The sequence below is a fragment of the Elgaria multicarinata genome, chromosome 3 (genome assembly GCF_023053635.1).
Source record: "Elgaria multicarinata webbii isolate HBS135686 ecotype San Diego chromosome 3, rElgMul1.1.pri, whole genome shotgun sequence".
Classification (NCBI taxonomy): Eukaryota; Metazoa; Chordata; class Lepidosauria; order Squamata; family Anguidae; genus Elgaria; species Elgaria multicarinata.
The window spans coordinates 22517401-22542217 of NC_086173.1; the positions used below are offsets into that span (position 1 = coordinate 22517401).

The following is a 24817-nucleotide window of genomic DNA, read 5'->3' on the forward strand; positions in this document are numbered from 1 at the left end:
CTGTCGCCGTCCCGGAAGCGGAAACGTCGGGAGCCCGGTACACACTGCAACTGCGACGGCTTCCGCTTGGTTGCTGGCTTCACGCACGCGCGGGTGTGGTAGGTTCCTGGTGGTCTGTGGGTGCTCCTGCCACCGCCATCTTGGTAGGGGGCAGAGAAAGGAGGGGGGCAGTTACCAAGGTTACAAGGCCTAGTGAAGCAGAGGAGAGGAAGGGAAGCTTCCTTAAAGCATGCTAGAGTATAGTCCCTTACCTTTCCCCCACGCACGCGCCCTGTTTCACATGAAAGGTTTGTGTCTCTCTAGGCCTTCCTGAGGAAATTTGCAGGATGCACTGGGTTGCGTGATTTTGCCTTCTCATCCCTAGTGTGCAAGGACAAGTTGAGTGGTGGTTACCCAATGCCAAGAGGAAAGCACTGTAGCTTCAATATTTTTCTTTTACAATTATAATTACTATTTATTTATTACATTTTACTACATCTCTTTTCAGTCCTGTCAGACCACTAGGAGCCTCAGTGTTATGTGTGTATATGAAAACAGTTAAAATAATTTGAGCTAATATGAACAATTCAACAACAGAAGCATAGTTATAACAATGTCCATATCAAACCAATGCATCTCACAGTATATTTCAGCAGATACAATTTCTCATACAGGTGAGAAATAAGACTGCCTTTTTCTGAGCTATTAAAGGCACAGAATTCCTGTCCTCCTTTTCATTTGCTCAGTCACTCAACTTGTAAATTTCTCCACATGATCATGAATACATGGTTGAGAAAACAGAGTTACTAACTGAGGAGCATGCTCTTGCATCTTACATGAGTCTGATATGCAGAAAACGTTTGTTCAGTCACTCTACTGGATTGTTTCTATTGCTAAATTTTTCCACGTGATCACGTATGTGGGTACATGGTTGGGCAGCAAAAATAGAATTGCCAACTGAGCAGAAAAAAATTGCCCTGGTTTTTAATTGCAGTTTGATCTGCAGAACACCGGAGGCAAAGTATTTCTCAGCCTGGAGATAAGCACAATCACCTGATAATATTTGCATATCAAATGTTAAAGGCACAGCTATAGCTGCCAGCTGAAACTTTCAGAGTCTTAGGGCTCAGTCCTATGCACGTTTAGAAAGAAAAAAGCCCTACAACTTTCAGCATGCCCCAGCCAGGATTGTGCCCCTAGTGTGTGAACTGTGGGGCATTTGCGACTCACAAGAAAATCAACAGGTTGCAGCTCTTCCTTGCATGTGTGCATGCAGATCTGTTTGTGAAGGAGGAGGAGGCTTAGCCTTTCCACGCAAATTGATTCACTAACACCTTCCACAGATATCTCCATATAAGATAACAGCCAATAAATTTTTTTATGGCTCTGCAAGTCAGATAAGGCCAATGACATCTGTGCTAAAGGACATAAGTTGATCACTGACAAGGGTTCAGAAAAGAATTTCACAATCCTTCATTTCATTTAAGTATTTCTTGCAGCAGTAGTTGTGTTCCAGGGCTTCCTTAGATGTCTATTTGGAATTCTTAATGGCAGACAAGTTTACCTGAAACACAGATTTTCCACTGCTAATGATCTTCCTCTGCAATCCAGCTGTGTGAGTGTGTTGTTGTTGGCTGTTTTGTAGGATGCACTCATCTTAATTCATATGTGATAGAAAGGATCAACAGTCCTCACCAGTATCCCATTTGCACATCCCTTGAATTGTTATAATTGTTAGATTTATATTCCACTTTTCTGGCCATGTGTTCAAGCTGGCTCCAATAATCATAATAACATTTGTTAAAATAAAGCATTTATTTAGCAATATTTAACAGCAACTGAATAAAAAGTAGCAACAAAAACAGCTAATCAGGGAGGTGATAAAACCAAACAAGCCAAGGCTGCAGTTCTAAGCACACTAAAGTGAGCCCCACTGAGTTCAATGAGACACTTCTGAGAATCATGTTTAGGATTATACGCATGATGAGCTACTCAAAAGCCTGTAAAAGTAAACATGACGTTAGTATGAAGGCTCCAAAACTACCTCCTTGGGAAGGGAATTCCAGAGTCATGTGCACTTCAGCAGTGGACTGCCTCCGAATATATATTTCGTATATGTATGTAAAAAGATGGGGATAGAAAATGTAGAACCACTGGAATGCAGTTAGTGCCATTTTCAGCATGATCCATTACAAATGCTTATTTTGGTATCTCAAAAGGCCCTCAGTGTGCCCCATTCTTAATCTTCAGAGTGAAAAGCAAACAAACATCAGTACATGAAATAAAGTGCTTTTCTGGCATAGCAAGCAAGATAGCATGGTTCTCATGCAAATATCTCTACTCCCTCTGTGTATAATGATACTTGTCAGTAACAGAGGTCACTCCCTTTGTACTTTGTCCCAGAAATCAGTGGAGATCTGTGCAGGATTGAGCAGGTAACCATAGCAATTGGGCATAATGTTCTCTCCTCCTTCCCACTCTGACGTGGGAGAATAATCCCTACAAAGTGATATCTGTGCAGACTGAAAGAGTTTTCAGTGCTGAATGGAGCTTCGTGCTAGAAGAGATTTTGACCATCTGAAGGAGTGGGTGAATGCTCTGAATGGAATAAGCCCTCTGCGGGAAGCAGTGGAGCCTTTCTGACAGAGAGCACCTAAGTCCCGTTCGCCAGAAGAGAGGAGGGTTGCTGAACACCAAAGAAGGCACTCCTGCAGAGAGAAACAGCAAAGAGGTCCAGTCGAATGGCTGACACTACTAGCATAAAGAAATCATAAATATACAATTGAGGCTATAGGGAGGTGAAGCTAGTAATCATTAAGGTGATGCATGTATTGCAGTTGTGCTGCAGTTTGGAATGTGGTACCTGACAAAATTCATCATTATGTAAATCTCAAGTTACATTTTTTTAGAAAAAAATCTGTGCACACAAGTGTTTAGCCTTTAGGGATGGAAATATGAAATATTGTGGGTTTGTACGGGGAGTGCTGGGTAATATTTCCAGTGGTCAGAAAACTGGGTGAAGAGGGAGAAGTTTCTTTCTTTACTTATTATTCTTATATATCATATTACCTTTTTGCCTGTGCACTCAAGGCAGTTTATAATTTAAAATAATGGCATCATTCCCTCTATTTGCAATTTTTGGAGGTAAGTGCCAATCCTTATATACCTAAAATGGCACTACCCATGCATAAGAGGGAGGTATCAGCTGGTTCGGGGAAACCCCAAGGTTTGCAGAAGTCTCCGCCCCCCAAAAAACATAAAAACTAAGGAGGTACCCACCCCAAGCAGTCCAATGAGGACTGAACATGCTTAGTGGTCACAGAATGCTGATTTGGATGGAAGATGAAATGGAATGGAATAACCTCTAAGAGGACATGACTGGCTGGTTGGTACCCTGAATAGAAACATCCCACACTATAGCATCTCATTGCAGGTCCCTCTTATACCCTCTTATTGACAAGGGTGGGGAAAGGTAGGGAGAGGGAACAGGAAAATAATCTGATCCAGGTACCAATTATTACATAAGAATGAGGTTAAATTAGTATGCTTCAGTAGTACTTGAATTCTGTGGGGTTATTTCTGAATGGACATTATGCCCAATTGCACTGTTAATTTATATACAAATTCAAGATCTTAAACATTGTTTAGTTATGCTGTCATTTTGGCTGGGGGAAAATATGATGCCTTATAATATAGGAATATAATATATAGTGTAAAAGATATGGAGAGAAAAAAGCTCCCCGTCGCATTTATTATTATAATGGAAAAATAAAATTAAGACAAAAGATTAATTGAATGTTTTAAATTTTCAGCAGTGCGAATGTGATATTAGGTAGTGATATACCTTGCCTGTTTTATAAGCTGACCGTTTATTTGTTTTCTAAGTAGCTTCTTGCCCACTTCCTGACCCTTAGAGGCAGAATCAATGATGTAGCATAGTAAGCACATATATGAAAATTTGCTTCATATACATAATTTATATGGTTCAGGAATTCTGCTGGTTTTTTAGCTCAGAATTCCTAGTGTTATGCACGCGCACAGCACTTAGCCTTAATTGCTTCAACCCTAATACTAATAGGGTGATATTGCATTCCTGTGCATAAACAATAGAGGCACATTTGCTGTAGGGAGGGATATTTGCTGTTTAAAAACTAAACACATGCACCACACAGTGTTGATGTGTACTCCAGTGCTAGAGGGGTAAAGCACACAGGTATCAAGGAACCCAACCAATAAATGCAAACAAAATCTTTTAAAAACACAAGGGAATCCTGAAGTTGTAACACATTGTGGCACTGAGCATCACCATGTCCTCTGCATTGTGGCAGGCGGCATGGTAATGCATTGTTGGTGGGTTTCTTTTTGCCATTTTTAGAAATGAGGGTTAGATGAGTCTCTTGAGCGGTAAAATAATTCAAGAGGGGAATGTATGGACCAGTGCTGGGTCCAGTTTGTTGAGGTGCCTTGGGCAATACCCCCCTCAATGAGTCCCCTCCCTCAGTGAGGCTACCTTCTCGCCGCCATTGTCACCAGCTGGTCTTTCTCATCATTGTTACCATCTACCTGCTTGTCAGGCAGAGAGCCAGTGTGGCATCTCCTGCTCCTTCACACTACCACTGTTGTTTGGCAGGTGAAGGGTGAGAGGCAGGTGAACAAGCAGGTTGCCACGCTGAAAAGGAAGAGCAAATCCAGGAGGCTTTTGTGAGTGGGTCCCTGCTAAGTTATGTGCCTTTGGCAGATGCCCCACCATGCCTACCTTTGACCATGCCCTGGTGTGGATGTTTTCAATTTAGCCTAAATGTATTTTGGTGTTACCCTAAGAGTAACTGATGATCCTTTATAATGTAATTAGTAAAAACTTAACTGTTGGTTTACTGCATTTTGGATCTTGAAAGATATTAATACATTAATACAAAAGGGAACACTCTAAATCTCATGGGGCTTGTCTGTATGGCTTGTTTACCCTGACCTAAATGCGCATATTCGTGTTTCATGACACTTGACGCACCTGTCCATTCGCCGTGGCACCAGGTTTTTAACGCGATAATGTGCATATTCGTATTTGTGATTTACTGCGACTTTTGGATCACATCCGAGTTTGCACCACATTATGGTTATGTGTCGTTGGGGGAGTTAAATTGCATTTTGACATGTGGGCGGAGCTTTTAGGGAAGGACAAAGTTATTGGCTGATTCCCCGCCTTCCCACCTATCGCGTCCCCTGGCTGCCTCGTTGCTTCCCACCGTTTTCATGTTGAATTAAGATAGAGCTTTTAAAATGAAAACAAAGAGGGGGGAACAGGTCGTGAGAGACAGGAGATGTGTTCAGTCCCCCCCTTGCATCCTCCTCTGCTGCCTCATTCCTTTCCCCACTTGCTTTTCTTTATATTAATCTGTGGAGCCCCACAGATAAAATTTATAGCTTGCCTCATCTATGATCCATAGCCTCGTATGTCCATATGTGCGCATTAATAACTGCACTATAAAAAAAAATCAAGAGATAAATCGCTGTTGCTGCTGCAGTGTGATGCTCTTTACCTAGATTCAAATCAACAAAAATTTGGGTTTATATTCAATGAGGAGCAATCCCGTTGTCGTATAGATGGGGGCTAAGTTAGCCTAGATATTGCAAAAGGTACTTTGAAAAAGTAGTAACTTTCCTAGGGCAAAACCCAGGAGTGGCGTTCTGATCAGAAACACAATTCAGGAGGTAGTCCCAATTGCTATAATTATCTGCAGTGTATTCTGGGATATGTAACATGTCAATGCGGAAATATCCCAAGATGGTTTTGCCTTTGCGGGTCATTTGAAGACGTTTCATGTTGCCTGGATCTGCAGGGGCCTGCTTAAAAGGTGTGGCTGATAATGGCAGAGGATGCTTTGTTATATCCTGGCTTGGATAAAGTGGCTGGCGAGGAGTTCCTGCAGGAAGCATTCCAGATCATGCTTGACGAAGGTGTCAGAAAAGGGATGGATGTCTCTGAAAAGGTAAGGCTATCAGAGCTCATTTTCACAACATGACCTTGGGTTTTCCTACTCCACTTCCTCTGGGCCAACAATCAACAGCTTCTAGATGATGGGAGCTTTAGACAGTGGTCTGGACCAGGGATCAAAAAGTATTTTGCCACACAAACTAGCAGACCAATCCTATGGGACCACCACTTCCTAAGTCCTGCAGGCTAAGGCAAAAGAGGGGACAGCTTCTTGCTTTCTCTCTCTCTTTTTCCTTCCTGCTTGTTCTCCCACTATTCCTCATCGATTCCAATGGTTGGGGAAATAACTGCCAGCTCCAGAGATGAGATAGTTTTCCTTTCATTTTGGGGTGGGTGTGCAGGGAACGAGGATGCTTTGGATCGGGTGGATGTTACCCTGCCCTGATCCACCCCTGACACACACATACCCAGAAGCCTCCCCTCCCCCCCTTTTGCCTTTGGAGGAGCAGTGTTGGAGCAGTGACAGCAAAAGAGCTTGCCATTGGTGATCAAGGGAGGATCTTTACAGCATGTGTCCCTCTCTACCTGCAGAAGGTAATGTTGGCAGAATCCTATGGTTTCCAGCACACCCTCCCAGGGACCATTGCACCCTAAGCTTCTTACTCTAATGTGCCTAGACTAGCAAGAATGCTTGTATGGTTGCTTTTAACTCTGAAAGACTCTGTGGGAGATGCAGACATGAATCTTCTATAGTTTCATTTAGAATGGTCCTCAGATGGAAAAGACACCAAGTTTGACACCTTCTCCCGCATAAACCTGCCTAAATGTTGTTTACAAATTTACTGATGCTGCTGGATTTATGGTACACATAGTTTCATATTTTTGTTGTTGTAACTATTGTTCTTATGTGCACCATCCTGGTAGATGAAGGGTAACTTATAACTTATTTTTAAGTAAATAAGCTGTGGCGAACACTCCTCTCCTATTTCCGGCCGCTCCTGTACACCACTGAAGTTATAATGGTGTAGCATTTTTGTTGACTTAAAGTTATAACACAATCATTATGCCACCATACGCCAGCATAATTTGGAGTTGTACTAGTATACAGGATTTCATAGCAATCCACTCCTCATCCAGTTGTCATAACTGAAGGATAGCATTGTGCTGGATCACACTTTTCGTTTATACGTGACTCCGCATGACCTTTTGGATATCAGCTGACAATCCTGTTTGCAGGTGTGTGATTGGAAAGAGCCTGAGGAGCTGCAGCAAATTCTGGACCTGGATCTAAAAGACTGTGGGGAGACACGGGAGAAGTTATTGGAGCGTTGTCGGGATGTTATCAGATTCAGTGTGAAAACATGTGAGTGTCAAGAGAGGCTAGTTCCGTCCCCAAATCTACAAGAATATTGCTCCTGAACCAGTTCCTGTAAACAAATCCTTAGTAAAATTAATGGCCTCTTACCTTGTGATCGTGATTCCTCAGTTTAGTTCAGTCTGCCATTTTTTTTTAACATGAATTAAATGTGTACCAAGAGATAAAGTTTAAAGTAATGGAAAAGGCCCCTAGATAATTTAGGGCTCTTGCTATGCCTCTGTTTCTTTTCGAGCTAAGTGACTATGCAACAAGTAACATAGTTATTATTTCAAATCTAAAGACGTGGATTTAAAATCTTATATGCACAATGACTCAAAGATGACTGAAATTATGAGCCAAAGTGTGTGGCTAAAGCAACCTGGAATTTTGTAGGGCTAGGATTCAGGATAACAATATGGAAGCCACTATGAAAATTCCTGTAAATATCAATCATATCAAAATGCAAATATAAACAAGCCCTTAGTAAAGCAGCATTTTTTGACAAAAAGGAACAACAGCATTACCTGAATGGAGGTAAAACAAAGTTAGTGCTTTTGTAGGGGTTATTGCAGACAACAAGTCCCTTATAGAAGTACGTTTTGCTAACTCTCTATGTAGTGTGTTCCTCACTTTCCCCCCACAAAACATGTAATAATAATAATAATAATAATATATTTTTTTATTTATTTCTTACCCGCCTCTCCCTCTGGACCGAGGCGGGGAACAACATCAAATGCAAAAATACTATAAGATACATAAAACTGGTTAAAAACATATAAAACTAATACATTATTAAACTAACAGCCAGACATCTTAAAATTCTACTGGGTAGGCCTGCGGGAAGAGATCAGTCTTTATAGGGTTTTTCTTACATTCAGAAAGACTATTGAGTTGGCGGATCTCTCCCGGTAGGCCATTCCACAGTCTGGGAGCGGCAGAAGAGAAGGTCCTCTGGGTAATGGTTGTCAGCCTAGTTTTTGCTGACTGAAGTAAATTCTTCCCAGAGGACCTGAGTGTACGGTGCGGATTGTATGGGAGAAGGAGATCCTGCGGGTAACTTGAACCCAAACCATGTATTCAGTAAAGTGAATGGTGGTGGATACCTCATTAGAGATCGAAAGTAGCCTTAATTTAGCAAAGCTGTACACACACACGTTCTCTCTTTCTCGTTTTCGCAGGTCATCCACGCTTTTTTAACCAGCTGTTTTCAGGGCTTGATCCCCATGCTCTCGCTGGACGGCTGATCACAGAGATGCTCAACACCAGCCAGTATGTGTTTTGCACTTGCTGATGAACTTTGGCATCAAAAAATAGATTACAGGGCTTTAACTCTGCTGTGGACTCTGCTGTGGACTCTCATTTTTAAAGGGAGCTGAAAGTGATTAGTAAACAGAAGTAAGACCTCAGAAGGAAGCATAGGGTTGCAGAGCACTTCTTTCCAGTTTGCTGTTTTAGACTTTTTTTTAAAAAAAAGCTTCTGAGTAACCACACTATTAAAAGCCAGTTCTATAATTTTACCAGAGTGGTTTCCAGATGACACCATCCTGTGTTTTCCCACTACTTCTTCCATCTTTTTCTTTACCACTGAAAATCCATTAACAAGCAAAGCCGGAATTGCAGCACAGTGCCTTCTAATTAATAGCACTTGGAGCCCTCCGTCTGGAAGTGCTTTTAGTCTGAATCCAACAGATTACACCAAGCAGGATATAGCACTTTGAAAGCACTTTGAAAACTGTATATGGAGTGTGTCCTGGGCCCCAACAGTGGTCACTACTATTATAAACCGTTTTAAAGCAGTAGTGTAGATCCTGCCACTCTATATTATCAGAGCACTCAAAATTCAGTATTTTAGTACCTGAGAAAATAGTTTTCTTCCCCCAGAGAATGCATCCATTCCTTATTATTATTTATTTATTATTATTTATTTATATAGCACCATCAATGTACATGGTGCTGTACAGAGTAAAACAGTAAATAGCAAGGCCCTGCCGCATAGGCTTACAATCTAATAAAATCATAGTAAAACAATAAGGAGGGGAAGAGAATGCCAACAGGCACAGGGTAGGGTAAGCAGGCACATTTTGTGACTGTTTGTAAAATGTGATTGCACAAGTGTCAGAACAGCTATTGGATGCTCCATGTGACTCAGCTAGTGATGACTGACACAACTCAATCTCACCCACACCCATTTTGTGCACTCCTTTTACTAATTTTATTTTATCAGACATTTTAATGTGTTTTTCACTGGCTGTGCTCTCCCTGCTGAGTAACTCTAGCAGTGATGGTCTCCTCTAGCTGCATAGCTTTATACCTTATTTTCCTTGCAGTCCTGCCAATGTCCCTCCAACTATTCACAGAGGACCTGTTCAGACAACACACTAAGCCACAGTTAGGATGGTAACTCTTTTGTAGCAAGTGGTTAGTGAGCATTATTAAACTGTGATTATGTAGACACCATGGTTAGGAAAAACACCATTCACATGACACACTAAGCCATCCTGGTTAGCTTAAAACCCTTAACCATCATGGTGTAGTGTGTTGTCTGAATAGGGCCAGTGTGATTTTGCCTTGAATCACAAGTGCTGTTCCTGGGTGAAGCTCACAAGTCCTATCTGTTTGTAATTGCAGGTGAATGACACCTGCCTGTTCCTTGGGCAAAAGCACTCACCCACCTACTTCTTGTGTTCTAGGTACACATATGAGATCGCCCCTGTCTTTGTGCTGATGGAGGAGGTAGTGCTGAAGAAGCTGCGGGAATTGATTGGCTGGGAGAGTGGAGATGGGATCTTCTGCCCCGGTATGTGAGCCCTCCTAGAGCCACAGGGTAATATTTCTTGTTGTCTGTTTTAGAGCTCATCTACACCAACACCTTACTGTGGGTCATTCAGTGTTCATTAAAAACAGATTTAACCCACCTGTCTAGTGTACATCATGTTGCACTGAATATATACGAGAATCTAAATACAGAAATCTTATGCTAGCTTTGAGACATTACAATTGTCATGCATAGGTAGGGGAAAACAACACATCTTTCTGCTCTTTCTGCTCTTCTCCTCTGGTTTCAGGTTGTTCCTGACCTCTAGGCTTTAATGTTAATGCTCTTCAGTTTTTGGATCTCTCGGGTTGCCTCTCCTTATGCATCTTTTCCTTCAGGCCCAACTTCATCTATTGTCGTAGGGAGCTCCTTTACACCAGGTCAGGCTGTTTGTCCATCTGGACCATCATTGTTCATTCTGATCTACAGCAGCTCTCAGGCAAGGGTCCTTCACATTGCTTGTCCTTTTAACTAGATATGCCAGCAATTGAACCTGGGATCTTCTGCATGCAAACTATATGCTGTGCCACTAAGCTAGTGGTCCTTCCCCATTGCTAGCCTCCTTTGTCCCTCACATGCAAGACATATCTCTTTAACAAAGACTTTCCCAAATCACGGCAACCTCACCTTACGTGCTCTTCTAATGCCTCTGATCTTTCACTGGTCTCTGTTGTCTCCAGAAAGTGATTTGATGCTGATACATTCTCGAAGGTAAGCAGGTTGCAGCCTGGAAGATTGCCTGAGAATCCCATGCAAGCTGCTCTGAGTTTCTCAGAGGATGTGTGGGCTATAGGAAGAACTGTGTTTGGAGCTATCAGTATGAAAATTCTGTGTCCAGGCAATCCAAGTTCTGCAACAAAAATTCTGCATTCTGCAACATGGGCAGATTTCTCTAATATTCCTTATTTGCATAATTTATGTGTTGATCCTTGACTATTTGCATAATGTTTTCTGGTTTTATTAGTCAAGGGGATGGCTAAGGAGCTATGTTGCTTCCCATCCACCTAAAATCTTATTTAACTAGGCCTCTGACTTCTGAGATTTTAGCAGGCATTAGTCACAGCTTTTTAACCATACCTTCACAGGCAGGATCTACACTACTGCTTTAAAATGGTTTAAAATGGTATTGACAACTGCTGGGGCCCAGGACACACTCCATATGCAGTTTTCAGACTGTTATATCCTGCTTGGTGTTGATCTGAACACAGTCTTGCTTAAACATGTTTTAAAAAAGAAAAAAGAAAGCCGACATATCCTAATAATGTAGATTGTGAACGCTTTGGGCTCTTTTTCTCTGCAGGGGGCTCCATCTCCAACATGTATGCCATGAATGTGGCACGGTACCACCGTTTCCCAGACTGCAAGCAGAAGGGTAACTGGGCAGTACCAAAATTGGCAGCTTTTACATCACAGGAGGTATGGTCTTCTTTTGAGATAATTCTTTTTTAACATCAAGGGGAGAGGACTCTTTACATTTGGTCAGGGCCGGTCCTACCATTAGAAGTGGCAAGCCAACCATCTTAGGTAGCAGAAAAAGTGTGTGCCAGGCAGCCTGTCCTGCACCCCCCTCCCCAACTAGCCTGCTGCCAACAGGTATTGGGGAGGACAGTGTTCCATTAACAACGTTGATGTGACATTGGTTACTGCCAGTCTGGCTGGATTCTGTATGTGGAATGGGCATTTTGGCCTTTAGGCATCAAAATGTCTTGAGCCAGCCCTGTTCCTGGTTCGCAGGGGCCTGTCTTATTGGAGGTAGTTGTATTTCTCCTACACCTTCTGGGTGTAGGAAAGGTAATACTGGGTTATTTCCTAGTGAGAGGTCATGGGTATCCACTTCTCCATGTGTACAACCGGCATACAATAAACCTTTTAGTGGCTTTAAACATGTGGAATGTGCCCACAAAGCAACCCACAACATGTATGTTGTGCCTATTGTAAACCTGCAAAGACTCTGGAAGATGAAGCCCCAGTGAAGCTGTGGGATTTTTCCTTTCCCCCCTTCCTTAACAGACTTTTTTCTGATAAGAAAAAAGACGGAAGAGGTGGTAAGAAAACGTAAGAGAGCTACAAATGACAGAAAATGTTGTCTACCCCTCCAACCCCATAAAATTCTGTGAATGAGGCAAGGTGAATGTGTGATAAAAGCCTTGTCTAGGAGCACCACAAATCAGTGGGAAGCCGTGCTTCAACAGTACAGAGTACCTCCCTTTCAAAAAGCTGCTTTCCCCTAGTCAGTCAGGATGTAGAGCAAAGGCAAACATCTTTTAATTTCTCCAGGCCCTTTTTAAACATTGATTGATGGCATAATCCTATGCATGTCTACTCAGAAGTAATTCCCATTTAGCTGAATAACATGCGTAGGGTTGTGTTGTACGTATGTTTCTTTAGTCTGTTCCTCTGAAGCTTGTGCATGTTTTTATTGTTGTCTCCGGCTGCTTCAAATTTTGATTTTCTGATTTTTACAGTTGTTGTTTTACTGATGTTTCAAGTGTGTGTTACTGGAGGGCAGGGTGAAAACTGTGTGTATGGATGAAATAATCAACCAAGTTGCATCCAGAAGTCCACATAAGAAGATCCCAGCTGGATCAGACCAAGGGCTCGTCTATACACCCTATATACCTCATCGTGGCTGCGTAGTGGCGCTGCGTTGTTTATATGATGCAGCCGCCAACTTGCAGCCACATTGGGGCCCTGAAACTACGCTTTTTCTCGGTGCCATTTTACCGTGACTTTTTCAGTTGCTCTGAGGTCACCACGTTGCTTTTTCATCTGTCAGTGGTGGCCTCGGTTCGGGTTAAGCAAGTGGGTGTTGTGAGGGGCAGATCCAAGTGCAGGGTAAATGCTGGAACACAGGGCAGGGGGTGGGTTTGACAAGCCAAATGGCTGCTGGGGCTGCATTTTTTTATCCTGGTCAGATGGCCCGTGCTCCCTCCTGCCATGTAATTATCAATTCCTCCTCACAGCAGTGATGCTGCAGGGTTTTGAGGGAATCAGCTACCAAAGTGGTGTTGCATAGATGCCCCCTAAGGAGCCATCAAGTTCAGGATCCTCTCAGAATCACAGAATCATAGAATCATAGAATAGTAGAGTTGGAAGGAGCCTATAAGGCCATCGAGTCCAACCCCTTGCTCAATGCAGGAATCCACCTTAAAGTATACCTGGCAGATAGTAGTTCAGCTGCCTCTTGAATGCCTCTAGTGTGGGAGAGCCCTCCGCAGGTCATTGGTTCCATTGTCATGCTGCTCTAACAGTCAGGAAGTTTTTCCTGATGTCCAGCCAGATTCTGGCTTCTTGTAACTTGAGCCCATTATTCTGTGTCCTGCACTCTGGGAGGATCGAGAAGAAATCCTGGCCCTCCTCTGTGTGGCAACCTTTCAAGTATTTAAAGAGTGCTATCATGTCTCCCCTCAATCTCTTCTCCAGGCTAAACATGCCCAGTTCTTTCAGTTTCTCTTCATAGGGCTTTGTTTCCAGACTCCTGATCATCCTGGTTGCCCTCCTCTGAACATGCTCCAGCTTGTTCAGCAGCAATGGCCAGCCAGATGCTTCTGGGGAGCTTGAAGCAAGGCATGAAGCCAGCAGGGCTAGAACAGCACCCCTCTGTCGAGTCGTCTTTCTTTCTCCCCCATGAACAGATTCACCAGATTTTTAAAAGGACCTGGCCAAATGAAAAGGCCTTTTTTCCTGGTGTCAAAAGACAGTAGGTGCGAGCTGAGAGAGAATTCCAGAGTCAGGGCACCACAGCTGTCACTGTTCTCTACCTTTCTAACTTCATAAAGTAGTTCAATAAGGCCCTTTCTTATGGAGTTGAGGCTGAGGGGCTTTGGCTGAGGCCATTAAGGTCTTATTGTCTAAGGCCAATAAGGCTTTTTCTTTTAAAGCTCTATAGAGCTTGGGAGGGAGGGTGCTATGAAGGACCATGCTTTCCCAAATATGTCTGTTGGTGCATGACAATTGTTGTTAGACTCCCTTCTCTGGGTGTCCTTATTTTTCCAAGTTAGATAGGAAGAGAATGTTGACATGGCCTTTTGGATTTATATAGGTTTGCCTGGATTTATATAACTGGATATGTGCAAATTGTTATTTATTCCTGCAGTTTTTTATTGATAAAATACATTAGTTGCCTTTCTGTTAAACATACACACACAGCAATTTACAATCAATAACATTTAATAATTATTTGCAAATGTTTTTTTTAATACCATATTGAATTAAAGGAAATCACTTTAAGTAGACCCCCCCCACACACACACATGCTGAAGTTATACAAGAAGGGTTTATAATAGGATTTTGGGCTGGCATAATTTTCACACACACACTTTTTTTCTGGCTTCCCTTCCAGTGCCACTACTCCATCCAGAAAGGAGCAGCTTTCTTGGGCATCGGTACAGGCAATGTCTACCTTGTTGCAGTTGATGAAAAGTGAGAGTTTCCATAATTGGATGTATGGATAATAGACCCAAGGCTCTCAATGGTGCCAGCGGATCATCTTATCTAGCAGCCATGTGATCTAAGATACTTCTCTACTGAAAGCCTTCTTGACTGATGCCCCTCCACCTTTCCTGAGAAATCCCAGAGGACAGAGATCCCACAACCACCTAGGGCAGATCCACACACAGGCTTCGGGATGCCCTGAAGGCACTTTAGGGCGCCCCGAAATCGATGATGTAGACCCTACCTTAATCGTTCCAAGAAGAGGAGGAGGAGGAGGAGGAGGCCCCGTATCGCCCCTCGAGGGGACTGGATGAAGAGTTGCTGCGCCCGGCGGCTTCGCCGGGGAATCAGCTGCCGCACACCTACCCGCCGGCCTCCTTTTGCCGGTAAAAGAGCCACCTGGGCCCACCCGGGTCGGAGAGCTCGGCGGAAGAAGCCTGTGTGTGGATCTGCCCCTAGGCTGCATATTCCGTTGCTAAGCTGCCTTTTCCTTCCTACACTAACACATGTTTAATGGAAAATGACAGGATTCTGTGTAGGAATTGATAATGGGCATAGAAATTAGCATTTTGAGAATCTCAGGCATTTTTCTCCCTCTCTCAAAATACTAGAACCTAATGGGGTCATCCCATGAAGCTGATTGGTGGGAGATTCAGAACAGATAAAAGCAAGGACTTCTTCACACAGCGCAGAGTTAAATTATGGAATTCACTACCACAAGATGTAGTGATGGCCACCAATTTGGATGGCTTTAAAAGGGGGTTGGATAAATTCCTGGAAGAGAAGGGCTATCAATGGCTACTAGTCCTCATGGCTATGTGCTACTTCCAGTAAGCCTGTGTGCACCAGTTGCTGGGGAACATGGGTGGGAGGGTGCTGTTGCACCATGTCCTGTCCTGCTTTGTTGGTCCCTGGCTGACAGCTGGTTGGCCACTGTGGCCTTAGCTAGACCAAAGGTTTATCCTGGGATCGTCCTGGGGTCATCCCTGTGCATCTAAATGACACACAGGGGATCCTGGAACAGGCAGGGATGGCCCCGGGACGATCCTGGGATAAACCTTAGGTCTAGCTAAGGCCTGTGTGAACAGAGTGTTGGATTAGATGGACCCTCGGTCTGATTCAGCAGGGCTCTTCTTATGTTTTTTAAAACAACTACAACCCAGGTTTCTAGCCCTTAAAACTACAAGTATTGTTTCCCTCAAATTCTCTCCTATCACAAAAAATTCAGAAAGGTTAAGGTGGCACATTAAATCAGGACCTAGACTTACAGTGAGGAGTGCTTCGACCTCTGTGTGACTTTGCTTGTAGCCTTTCATTGTGGGGTAAAACGAAGTTGACGCAGATTTAAAGTAAGCCCCTAGAGTGGATGTAGGAACTATGTGCATCTGGCTAGAGACTTCAGTTCTGTATGGATCCTTACAATAAATGTTGATCTGCATAAGCAGCAGAAAAATATGGAGCACCCTTTTCTGGATTATACCATTTCAGACTGCAAGTAGGTAGCGGATCTTATTTTGAATACTTTCCTGTTGGAATAATATATATCCCTGCACATAGGAAACTAGTGTTTCAGAGAAAGGGCTAGTCTAGAACTCTTTCCCCTGATATGCTAGTTTTCTAAGCACAGGGAGCTTCTCCCAGGGAAGCATTAAAACAAGAGATTCAATACTTGCAGATTGAAATAGTAAAATACCATGGGGAAAACCTACACGACATGATTCTGCTGCTGGCTCTAAGGTGGCTTAAGCAAGGAGATATTTATGAAACGACATTCGTACCTGGGTCACTTCAGTCGCTCCTTTCTTCCTCAGGGGAAAAATGATTCCTGCTGACCTGGAGAAACAGATCAATCTGGCCAAGTCTGAGGTAGGCTTCCTCTAGATGGGGAGGAATTGGGGATACACAGAGTTGTACTTAATACTTTGATCTGCTTAAGGGTTTAAATACATGTATAAGTGTGTGACTTATAGGTACGTGTGTATTTCCCCTCTTCCCACTCCCTGTAAAGTTGGTAAAAGAGACAACTGCTGTGACATCATCACATTAATCATTTCCCCGGCCCCTCTCCAGTTCTTTGGCTGCCACTTGCTCAATGCAGTGACATCATGTCATGCATTCCTTTTAACACACACTATCAAGGAGACACATGGGATGAGATGGGATGTGGGCTGGTGGCAGCCATGTGTCACTTGTAATGTTTCGTTAGGTCCACTAAATATATATCTTCCCTCTACCAATGCCTGCTCTTGCGGTTCTTCCCTACCAGCGGGCATTCCCCTTCTTTGTCAATGCCACCTGTGGCACCACTGTCCTGGGAGCCTTTGACCCCGTGGCTGAGATTGCAGAAGTGTGTGAAAGGCACAGAATCTGGCTGCATGTGGATGTAAGTACAGTAAGGCTGAGGGGAGAACCCCCCTACAGTCCCTTAGGTATGGTGGAAGATGCCTGGGGGCTGGGGATGAATTTTGTATCTTTAAACCCTGCATGCCACCAGACCAAGACATTGGGAGACGGATGGGGTTCTTCTGATATATTGGCCAGGATCCAAAGAGCCACACACACTGTTCCACATGTGTGCTAAAGCTTTTCAGGTCTCTTTCCTGTCACAATCCTTCGTGCTCTTCCCCGCACCCCCCAACTTCTCCAGAAGCGGCATTCAGTGTAGCGTGTGGGGCTGTGGCCAGAAGGTAAAATCAGCTTTTTCTCCATGCGCACAGAAGAGCTTTTGTCTGCACCTAGGTCACTTTGGATCTTGGCCAATGTTTGATGTCCACAGGATTATGTTTGGATGCTGTCCCAGTAGTGCTTTCATGAGGGAAAGCTATGTCAAAATTCATTCCCCCATACAATCTGTTGTCTGATGGTGATCTGATGATCCCATTCCTCTGGGATTACAAGGCCGTCCTCATGCCTAGGTACAACACGCAGCCTCTTCTGAGGGTCATGAAATTCTGTTGCGTCTCTGTATGAGGAGTGATTGTATGCTGCCTTCACACCTAATGCAGTGAAGCCACAGACCATGGAGGCTGATGACAAAGGTTGTATTGGTGGGTGAGTCATGCAGAGATGCAGCAGGCATCATCCTCTGTGAGGTGGGTATTATTTAATTACTAACGACTATGTGTTTGTGGAGGAGGTGAGAATGGAGGAACACAAATCAAGGCAGGAAAAAAGTTCGAGAGAAGCAGGACAGTGTGTATAATTCATGTCTGTGGTCATACCACATAAGCTTGGATTTTGATGTTTCATGCAGAATTAAGTGTCTTTGATGTTTTCATCCTTTTTTAAAAAAAGAAACCAAAAAACCTCTACGTTTCTAACCTTCATGGTTATGGAAACTTAATATGTATGCCTACTTATTGAAACACATTAATGGTGCCTCAGGTGTTAGTGGAGGGTGAGAAGTTACAGCTTTGACCCACCCACCCCCTTCTCAGTCAGCAGGCACACTGCCCTGTGACAGATGAGATGCGCAAATCAGTAGATTTGGTCACCTAGTTCTGGAATTATACTGGAGTTATGTGAACTCTCTTTGGGTATTTGCAGGTTGGGATTTCTGATCACATGAACACCTCACCCACATGTTTTAGCCCAGATGAATTCTTAAAGACTCATTCACTTCTCTTACCCCCCTGTAGGCTGCGTGGGGTGGCAGTGCCCTCCTCTCCCAAAGACACCGGCACCTTCTGGATGGGATCGAGAGGTAGACACAATTTCCTGTGAGGGGGACGGGCTGTATGTCAGTGGAAGGATACAGCCAGGACTGTGACCTAGTGTGGCATCTTGCTCAGACTGAGGGTGGCTTAGGTGGAAATGTTTTATAAGGCCTCCTATGCCTCCATTGGCTGACCACCGTCAGGCTAAGGGATTGGCTGGCGGTACTTAGGCCACTACTGAAGCATAGAGAGCATCTGAATGGTGGTGTTGCAGGAGGCCCCTTGTTCAAGACCTTATTCAACACCTTACAGTGATTGTTGACATTCACACGTGCATGTTAACAATCCCAGACAACTGTGAGCATCAAAAGACTCAGAGATGCAACAGTTGGTGTTGGTAGTCACCTAAATTTGATTGTCAGCAGTCACTTTTATCTATTCTAAAGGTGGGGAAATTAGGGCATCCACAAATTCACCCAAAACTGTCTGCATCGACATGTAAACATTGAAATTCACTTTACAGGCACTTCCTTTTGGAGAAGTCTTGTTTACTTTGAATACTGCAATCGATGCTGCCCCCATTTTCTCTCTCCCCAAACATATTGTTCTATTGTTTTTTCATGCATCTCGGGACATTTGGCTGCTGCTTTTGTTGTTGGAATCAGCCATAACACATTTGTTTTTCTGTTTTTCCCCACAGGGCGGATTCAGTGGCTTGGAACCCCCACAAAATGCTTATGACTGGGCTACAGTGTTCTGCCTTCCTGCTGCAAAATAGCTCTGTAAGTATTCAGTGACCCTCCCTTGCTGGATAGGAAGACAGTCTTTCTGGGAGTGAAAGGGATGGGGCTGTGTGTCAACTTAAGAAACCTCCTCCCTCGAATGTATATGGTTCAAGGGAGCCAAAATGCTATCTAGTCCAACTCTCTGCCCAAAAAATCAACACAACCAAGCATTGCCCACATACATTTAAATCTGGTTGAAGTCGTAAAGGCTAGAAAGTTAAAAATAAATCAAAACTGAGATTCAAAAGGTAATGAATTCATTGGCCACAATGAAACATAAATTTTGAAGTGCAAGAGCTCATCACGACAGGCCACATAGTTAGGTACCAAGGAGAATTCATGTACACCATACCCTGCTTTTCTATTATTTATATACAGTGATGATTACACTCAGGTGAGAAACTCAATCAAAACACACAGACATCCAAAACTAATTAAATCTCACAATTAACTTTACAGGACATGATTGTAATCTTATGCATATGGCAGTAAGCTCCATTGAATTCAGCGGTGCTTACTTCTAACTGCATAGGTTCAACTTGCAAAACACATTTTGAACTTTAACAAAGCATCTTCTGTTTGTTGAAATGCAACCTTTAGCTTTAAAGTAGAAACACAAACAATCCTGCAAAGCAGTGTTACCACTTAGCCACTAACATGAAGTAGGAACTCCATCAAAGAAAAAGTAAGTTATCCAGCCTCGTGAAACCGTTGATGTTTTAAATTCCCTAGGTTTTGAGACTTTAATTTGCCCTCTCGCGAGCTGCCTTCATCTTGCAGTTTTATCCTGAGTATTTCTTATTTGAACTGTTGTTGTAAGCTGTTTTGAGCGTTTTTAATGGGCAGGTAGGGTATACATGTTTTAAATTAAAATATCGAAATACTTGAATCTATTTTGGACCCTCCTCCTTGGCAGGGCTTGCTGAAGAGGTGCCACTCTGCCAATGCCACCTACCTCTTCCAGACGGACAAGTTCTACGACATGGCTTATGACAAGGGGGACCAAACCATCCAGTGTGGACGCAAAGTAGATTGCCTCAAGCTGTGGCTGATGTGGAAGGCCAATGGCACCAAGGGCTTGGAGCAGAGAGTGGACAGGGCCTTTGCCTTCACTAGGTGTGCACCGGGGCATGAGAATGTGGGTGAAGTAGGTCTCCCGACAACTTCTCCTTACCCAAAGGATAGGGCATGGAGTGAACACCTCCGTTGCTTTGTCAACAGCATTTAGTTCAATGGCATGTAGTTCAATATGGTTTCTTGGCATTCTCCTCCTTGTTTCTAGGTACCTGGCTGATGAAATTAAGAAGAGAGAAGGGTTTCAACTGGTAATTGAGGTAAGGCCTCCCCGAGCTCCTAGACTCAACTCACTGCAGACCTGGAATCTCTATTCAGTGAAAGGGCTTCAACCCTAGGACGTATGAAGAGGGATGAAAAAGAATGCCTCTAGGCATGTCCAGAGTTCTGTTGCTCTCACCAGCAAGTAATCTCAGACTGCTTTCACACATAAAAAGCAGCCTTATCCTGAGTCAGAGACCACTGATTTATCTGTAGCCCAATATTGTTAGATCTGACTGGACAGCAGCTCTCAGCAGGGGCCTTCCTTAGCCCCACTATTGGAGATGTCAGAAATTGGACTTGAAATGTTCTGCAGGCAAAGAGTACAGGCTCCTCCACTGGAGCTGTGGTCCATCTGGGATTAAGGACCAAGCCTGGCATCTTTCTTTTGCCTTTTCTAAACATTTGCCTTTTTACCAGTCAGGTTCTTGGTTAGGGGGCATTGCACAGAAGGATTAATATTTATTTATTAATTTATTACATTTATATACCACCCCACAGCCGAAGCTCTCTGGGCGGTTCACAAAAGTTAAAACAGTAAACATTAAAAGTATACAAAATTTTAAAAACATCAGAAACATAAAAACAACAGTATAAAAACAACAGTATCCATTTAAAAAACAACAGTTCTGGGGGCTGTTAGAAAACAAACTTAGCATTGTTAAATGCTGTTAAAATGCCTGGGAGAAGAGAAAAGTCTTGACCTGGCGCTTGAAAGATAACAGTGGTGGCACCAGGCGCTGTGGAGATCATTCCACAGTTGGGGGGCTATCACCGAAAAGGCCCTTTCCCTTGTTGCCATCCTCCGAGCTTCCCTCAGAGTAGGCACTCGGAGAAGGACCTTAGATGTTGAGCGCAGTGTACGGGTTGGTTCATGTCGGGAGAGGCGTTCCATCAGGTATTACGGTCCCAAGCCATGTAGGGCTTTATAGGTTAAAACCAGCACCTTGAATTGAGCTCAGAAATGTATAGGCAGCCAATGCAAACAGGCCAGAATCAGTGCTATATGCTCAAACCTCCCTGTTCCAGCTATCAATCTGGCCGCCGCATTCTGCACAAGCTGCAGCTTCTGAACCATCTTCAAAGGCTGCCCCATGTAGAGGGCATTGCAGTAATCTAATTTGGAGGTTACCAGTGTATGGACAACTGAAGCTAGGTTATCTCTGTCCAGATAGGGGCGTAGCTGGGCCACCAACCAAAGTTGAATACTCAACTGTACGCAAACAAATAGGGATTGGTTTTGTGGGTGCACACACACATGCTACTGAAATATTCACACTGCACAGTGGAGGCAGGTGGGGAGCTGAGAGGAAGAAATATGGTCCTAAATACTTCCCTTAGAATATCTTCTTTTTTTCTCTTTTCCTTTTTAGCCAGAGTTCATCAATCTGTGCTTTTGGTTTGTGCCTCCCAGCCTAAGGGGGCAGGAGGGTTGCATCGATTACTGCCTAAGACTGGGGAAGGCAAGTATTGGGAACCGTGGGAGGGCTAAAGCAACTCCTGGCGTCTCACTGTTCTATCCTGTGAAACCAGGAGGTCATAGGTGCTTTTACTGGAACACTATTGGGGTCAAAAAGGGCTTAGATTCTTCTAAATCAGCAGTGGCAAACTCTCAGGGGGGCACAGTGCCCTCCTGCAACCTGCCAGGGTCTGTGCCCCACCTCCACCAAAATTGCTGCCACTGAAATTGCAAAAGAGCAAGCATGGGCGGAGAAAGCAGAATTGTTTGCAAGCAAACATGTGCTCATACTTGTAAGCAAGGAGCATATTCCCCAAACACCTTGTTTGCTTGAAGAAATTTGGCAGTGGCGGGGACAGGGCAGAGAAACCAGAAGAACAGCTAGAGGGGTGGGGGTGTTGCCTGCTCCTGTTCTCAGTGTTTTTATTTGATGTACACCCCTTTCCTCTGCCACAGCTAAAGACATGATGTTGGATTGGTAGGCTGGAGTCACACCCAACAAGAATTCCCTGTGGAAAGAGTCTTTATGTTTGTGGTTTGACTGTCAAGACCAGCCCAGGGCCAGAGGCCCCTGCATCCAAATTCAGGGAGGCTTGGATTCCTTGAAATCAGTAGAAGCGCTGGAAGCAGAATACATTAGCCAAGAATATTTTTTACCCTAGGACTGGCCAGTTCAGAGGCTTCATGTTCCTTGCCAAATGCAGGGGCTGATGTTGTACACCCCTTCTGTGACTCAAGAGGGCCACCAGCCCTGGCGCATATAGTCCACGGCAAGCACTGGGCCAGGTTCTGGCTTCAGATTCTGAAGTTCCTGGCTTGATCCCTGCAATCCTGACGACTTACCATAATTTGAAAGCATAGAGAAAACGTCCACGAGGTTCATGAAATAATCGTGATGGATTATTCTTTTATTTCGTTTTTGCCTCCCCCAGTGACGTGGGGCTTGGCTCTCTCCAGGGTGGCAGGCGGCTATGTGTGGGACCCCTTTTGATCACTCGCAGTGCTGAATTGGGAAGCAGGACTCCTGCTTCCTGCCTCCGTACTTTTTGGCAGACAGGAAAACTTCAGGGCAGCTTCACACATACACATTCGTTGCTTAATGACTGCAATGTCAAGCAGCAACTTGGACATGCAGATCAGTCACTACAGATCCAGCACTCTGGACAGAGAGGTGTATTCCAATCACCTGCTGCCACCTCTCCAATGCAGCACTTGCAAATGCAAGCAGTTCACATGTTTAGCTGCTGGTCAGGATAGGCAAAAGGAAGTACTTCTTCGCACAATCCATAATTAACCTGCTGCGGTCGCAGGCTTTTAAAGGGGATGTGAGAAATTCATGGAGAATAGGGTTTAATGCCTGTGGTCTATGATAGATGAATAGAATTTCAATGTTCACAGGCGGTATATCGCTGAATACCAGACGCTGCCTCTGAACACTGAAGAGACTGTGGCCTGAAATGGAATTTCTTCCTATTAGATACAACCCATTGGGGGAAAGCTCTGAACTTCATTCTCTAAAGCAGTGGTCCTGCAACCACTATCTCTGACCATTGGCCATGCTGGCTGGGGGATGATGGGAGTTGTAGTCCAAGAACATATGGGGACCCAAGGCTGCGAGCCAATGCTCTAGTGATTGGGCTCGCCAGAGGCATTGCCCCTGGATTCCAGGGCAGTTGGACCGTTTGTCTGATCTAGCTGTGCTCGTCTTATGCCACTGGCCCCGTTCAGAAGTCACCTTAAACCATGACTCTAACCATGCTGGTTAAGCCAGAAAGCTGGGTTGTGTTCAGAAGACACCTCAAACCATGGCTTTAACCAAAGCCTTATTCACCGTGGTTAAAGCCATGGTTTAAGGTGACTTCTGAATGGCCCCACTGAGTATTAAGCATGTACGGGTTTTGCTGGCACTTCATACAAAATTTCTCCTATGTAGCTCAGGAGAAAACCCAAACTAGCCATCATGTATGAAAATAGCACAATATTTATTTTGCTATCATTAACGCATGTCTGGAAGCTACTATATTACATTTTGTATATATCTAAGAGGCACACAGAGTTAATGAAAAAACACAACCCTTCCCTTCCCCTCACACCCTAATAATTCAATGCAGTTCTGCTTCCCCTGAATTAGGTGGCTCCTCTTATTAAGGAGCGGATGATGAAGAAAGGATCCATGATGGTTGGCTACCAGCCACACGGCAAAAGGGTCAACTTCTTTCGCCAGGTGGTCACCAATCCAGCAGTCACCAGAGAAGACTTGGACTTCTTCCTAGATGAGATTGAGAGGCTTGGCAGAGACCTGTAGCAGCACTACCCTGCTGCTCTTCCCTTCAGGCAATTTATGCAGACCCTTCTATGACGATGGTGGGATGGACCACTCCAGAAATCTAGGCGCCTTCACAGTTCACCTTCTCCACTGCCATCTTTTGCAAACCTTACAAAAATCAGGGAAAATTACTCTCTAGTGCTTGCAACTCTTCCTGGGTGTCACCTCATCCCTCTTTGAAACAACAACACGGTTCCTCCAAGGGTATCCAGAATACACTGGGCTTTTTGGAGAGCAGCGATGCCAGAAAGAAACAGGAATGGTCAAGCCTACAGCAAGGAGCTAGCAGAAATGGAGGGTGAGATTGTGAAGTAGCATCTATCAGCCTCTTGGTCCTGCTGTAGAGAACCAAGAGTGCAAAGTCCTATTCCTTGGCCAGCCTTCTCTTCTCCATTTTAAAAATAAAGGTGTATTAACATCTATTTTCCTGCCCTATTTCTTTAATATTTTTTTAAAAAATGGAAGTAAACATGACAACTATCTGTCAGGGATGCTTTAGGGTGGATTCCTGCATTGAGCAGGGGGTTGGACTCGATGGCCTTGTAGGCCCCTTCCAACTCTGCTATTCTATGAAAAGCAAGACAAAGCGATGTGCTGCAAACCTGGAATCTATGCATGAGCACTTACTGATGTCCTGACATGTACATCAGTGTGGCACCATACATCAATACACAGGAAAAGTAGGTTCCTTCCCCAAAAGAGCATACTATCTAAAATAGACAAAGGGGAAAACAACAAA

At 44.0% G+C, this 24817-nt stretch overlaps 1 protein-coding gene across 6 annotated transcripts; it reads left to right on the forward strand.

The window, feature by feature from the left end:
- The first annotated feature begins 17 nt into the window (after positions 1-17).
- CSAD (cysteine sulfinic acid decarboxylase) lies at positions 18-24483 on the forward strand. Of its 6 annotated transcripts, none has more exons than XM_063119575.1 (15): positions 18-98; positions 5817-5966; positions 7148-7274; positions 8447-8537; positions 9959-10065; positions 11384-11499; positions 14426-14505; positions 16329-16383; positions 16784-16900; positions 18156-18220; positions 18874-18955; positions 19875-20074; positions 20241-20292; positions 21667-21756; positions 23884-24483. In XM_063119575.1, the coding sequence occupies exons 2-15, from the start codon at positions 5844-5846 to the stop codon at positions 24055-24057; spliced, it is 1479 nt and encodes a 492-aa protein (XP_062975645.1). In that variant the 5' UTR covers positions 18-98; positions 5817-5843; the 3' UTR covers positions 24058-24483. The 6 variants fall into 6 exon arrangements, with proteins under 6 accessions (XP_062975645.1, XP_062975642.1, XP_062975646.1 ...); XM_063119572.1 differs by lacking the exon at positions 18-98 and adding an exon at positions 2485-2710; XM_063119576.1 differs by lacking the exon at positions 18-98 and adding an exon at positions 2485-2710 and having other exon boundaries at positions 23864-23943.
- The last annotated feature ends 334 nt before the right edge of the window (positions 24484-24817 follow it).

Bases quoted from the DNA above. Each gene is read 5' to 3' on its own strand.
- CSAD (XM_063119575.1), top strand. From the start codon at position 5,844: ATGGCAGAGGATGCTTTGTTATATCCTGGCTTGGATAAAGTGGCTGGC. The intron at 18,221-18,873 runs GTAGACACAATT...TTTTCCCCACAG, and splicing joins CTTCTGGATGGGATCGAGAG to GGCGGATTCAGTGGCTTGGA. The intron at 20,075-20,240 runs GTGTGCACCGGG...CCTTGTTTCTAG, and splicing joins AGGGCCTTTGCCTTCACTAG to GTACCTGGCTGATGAAATTA.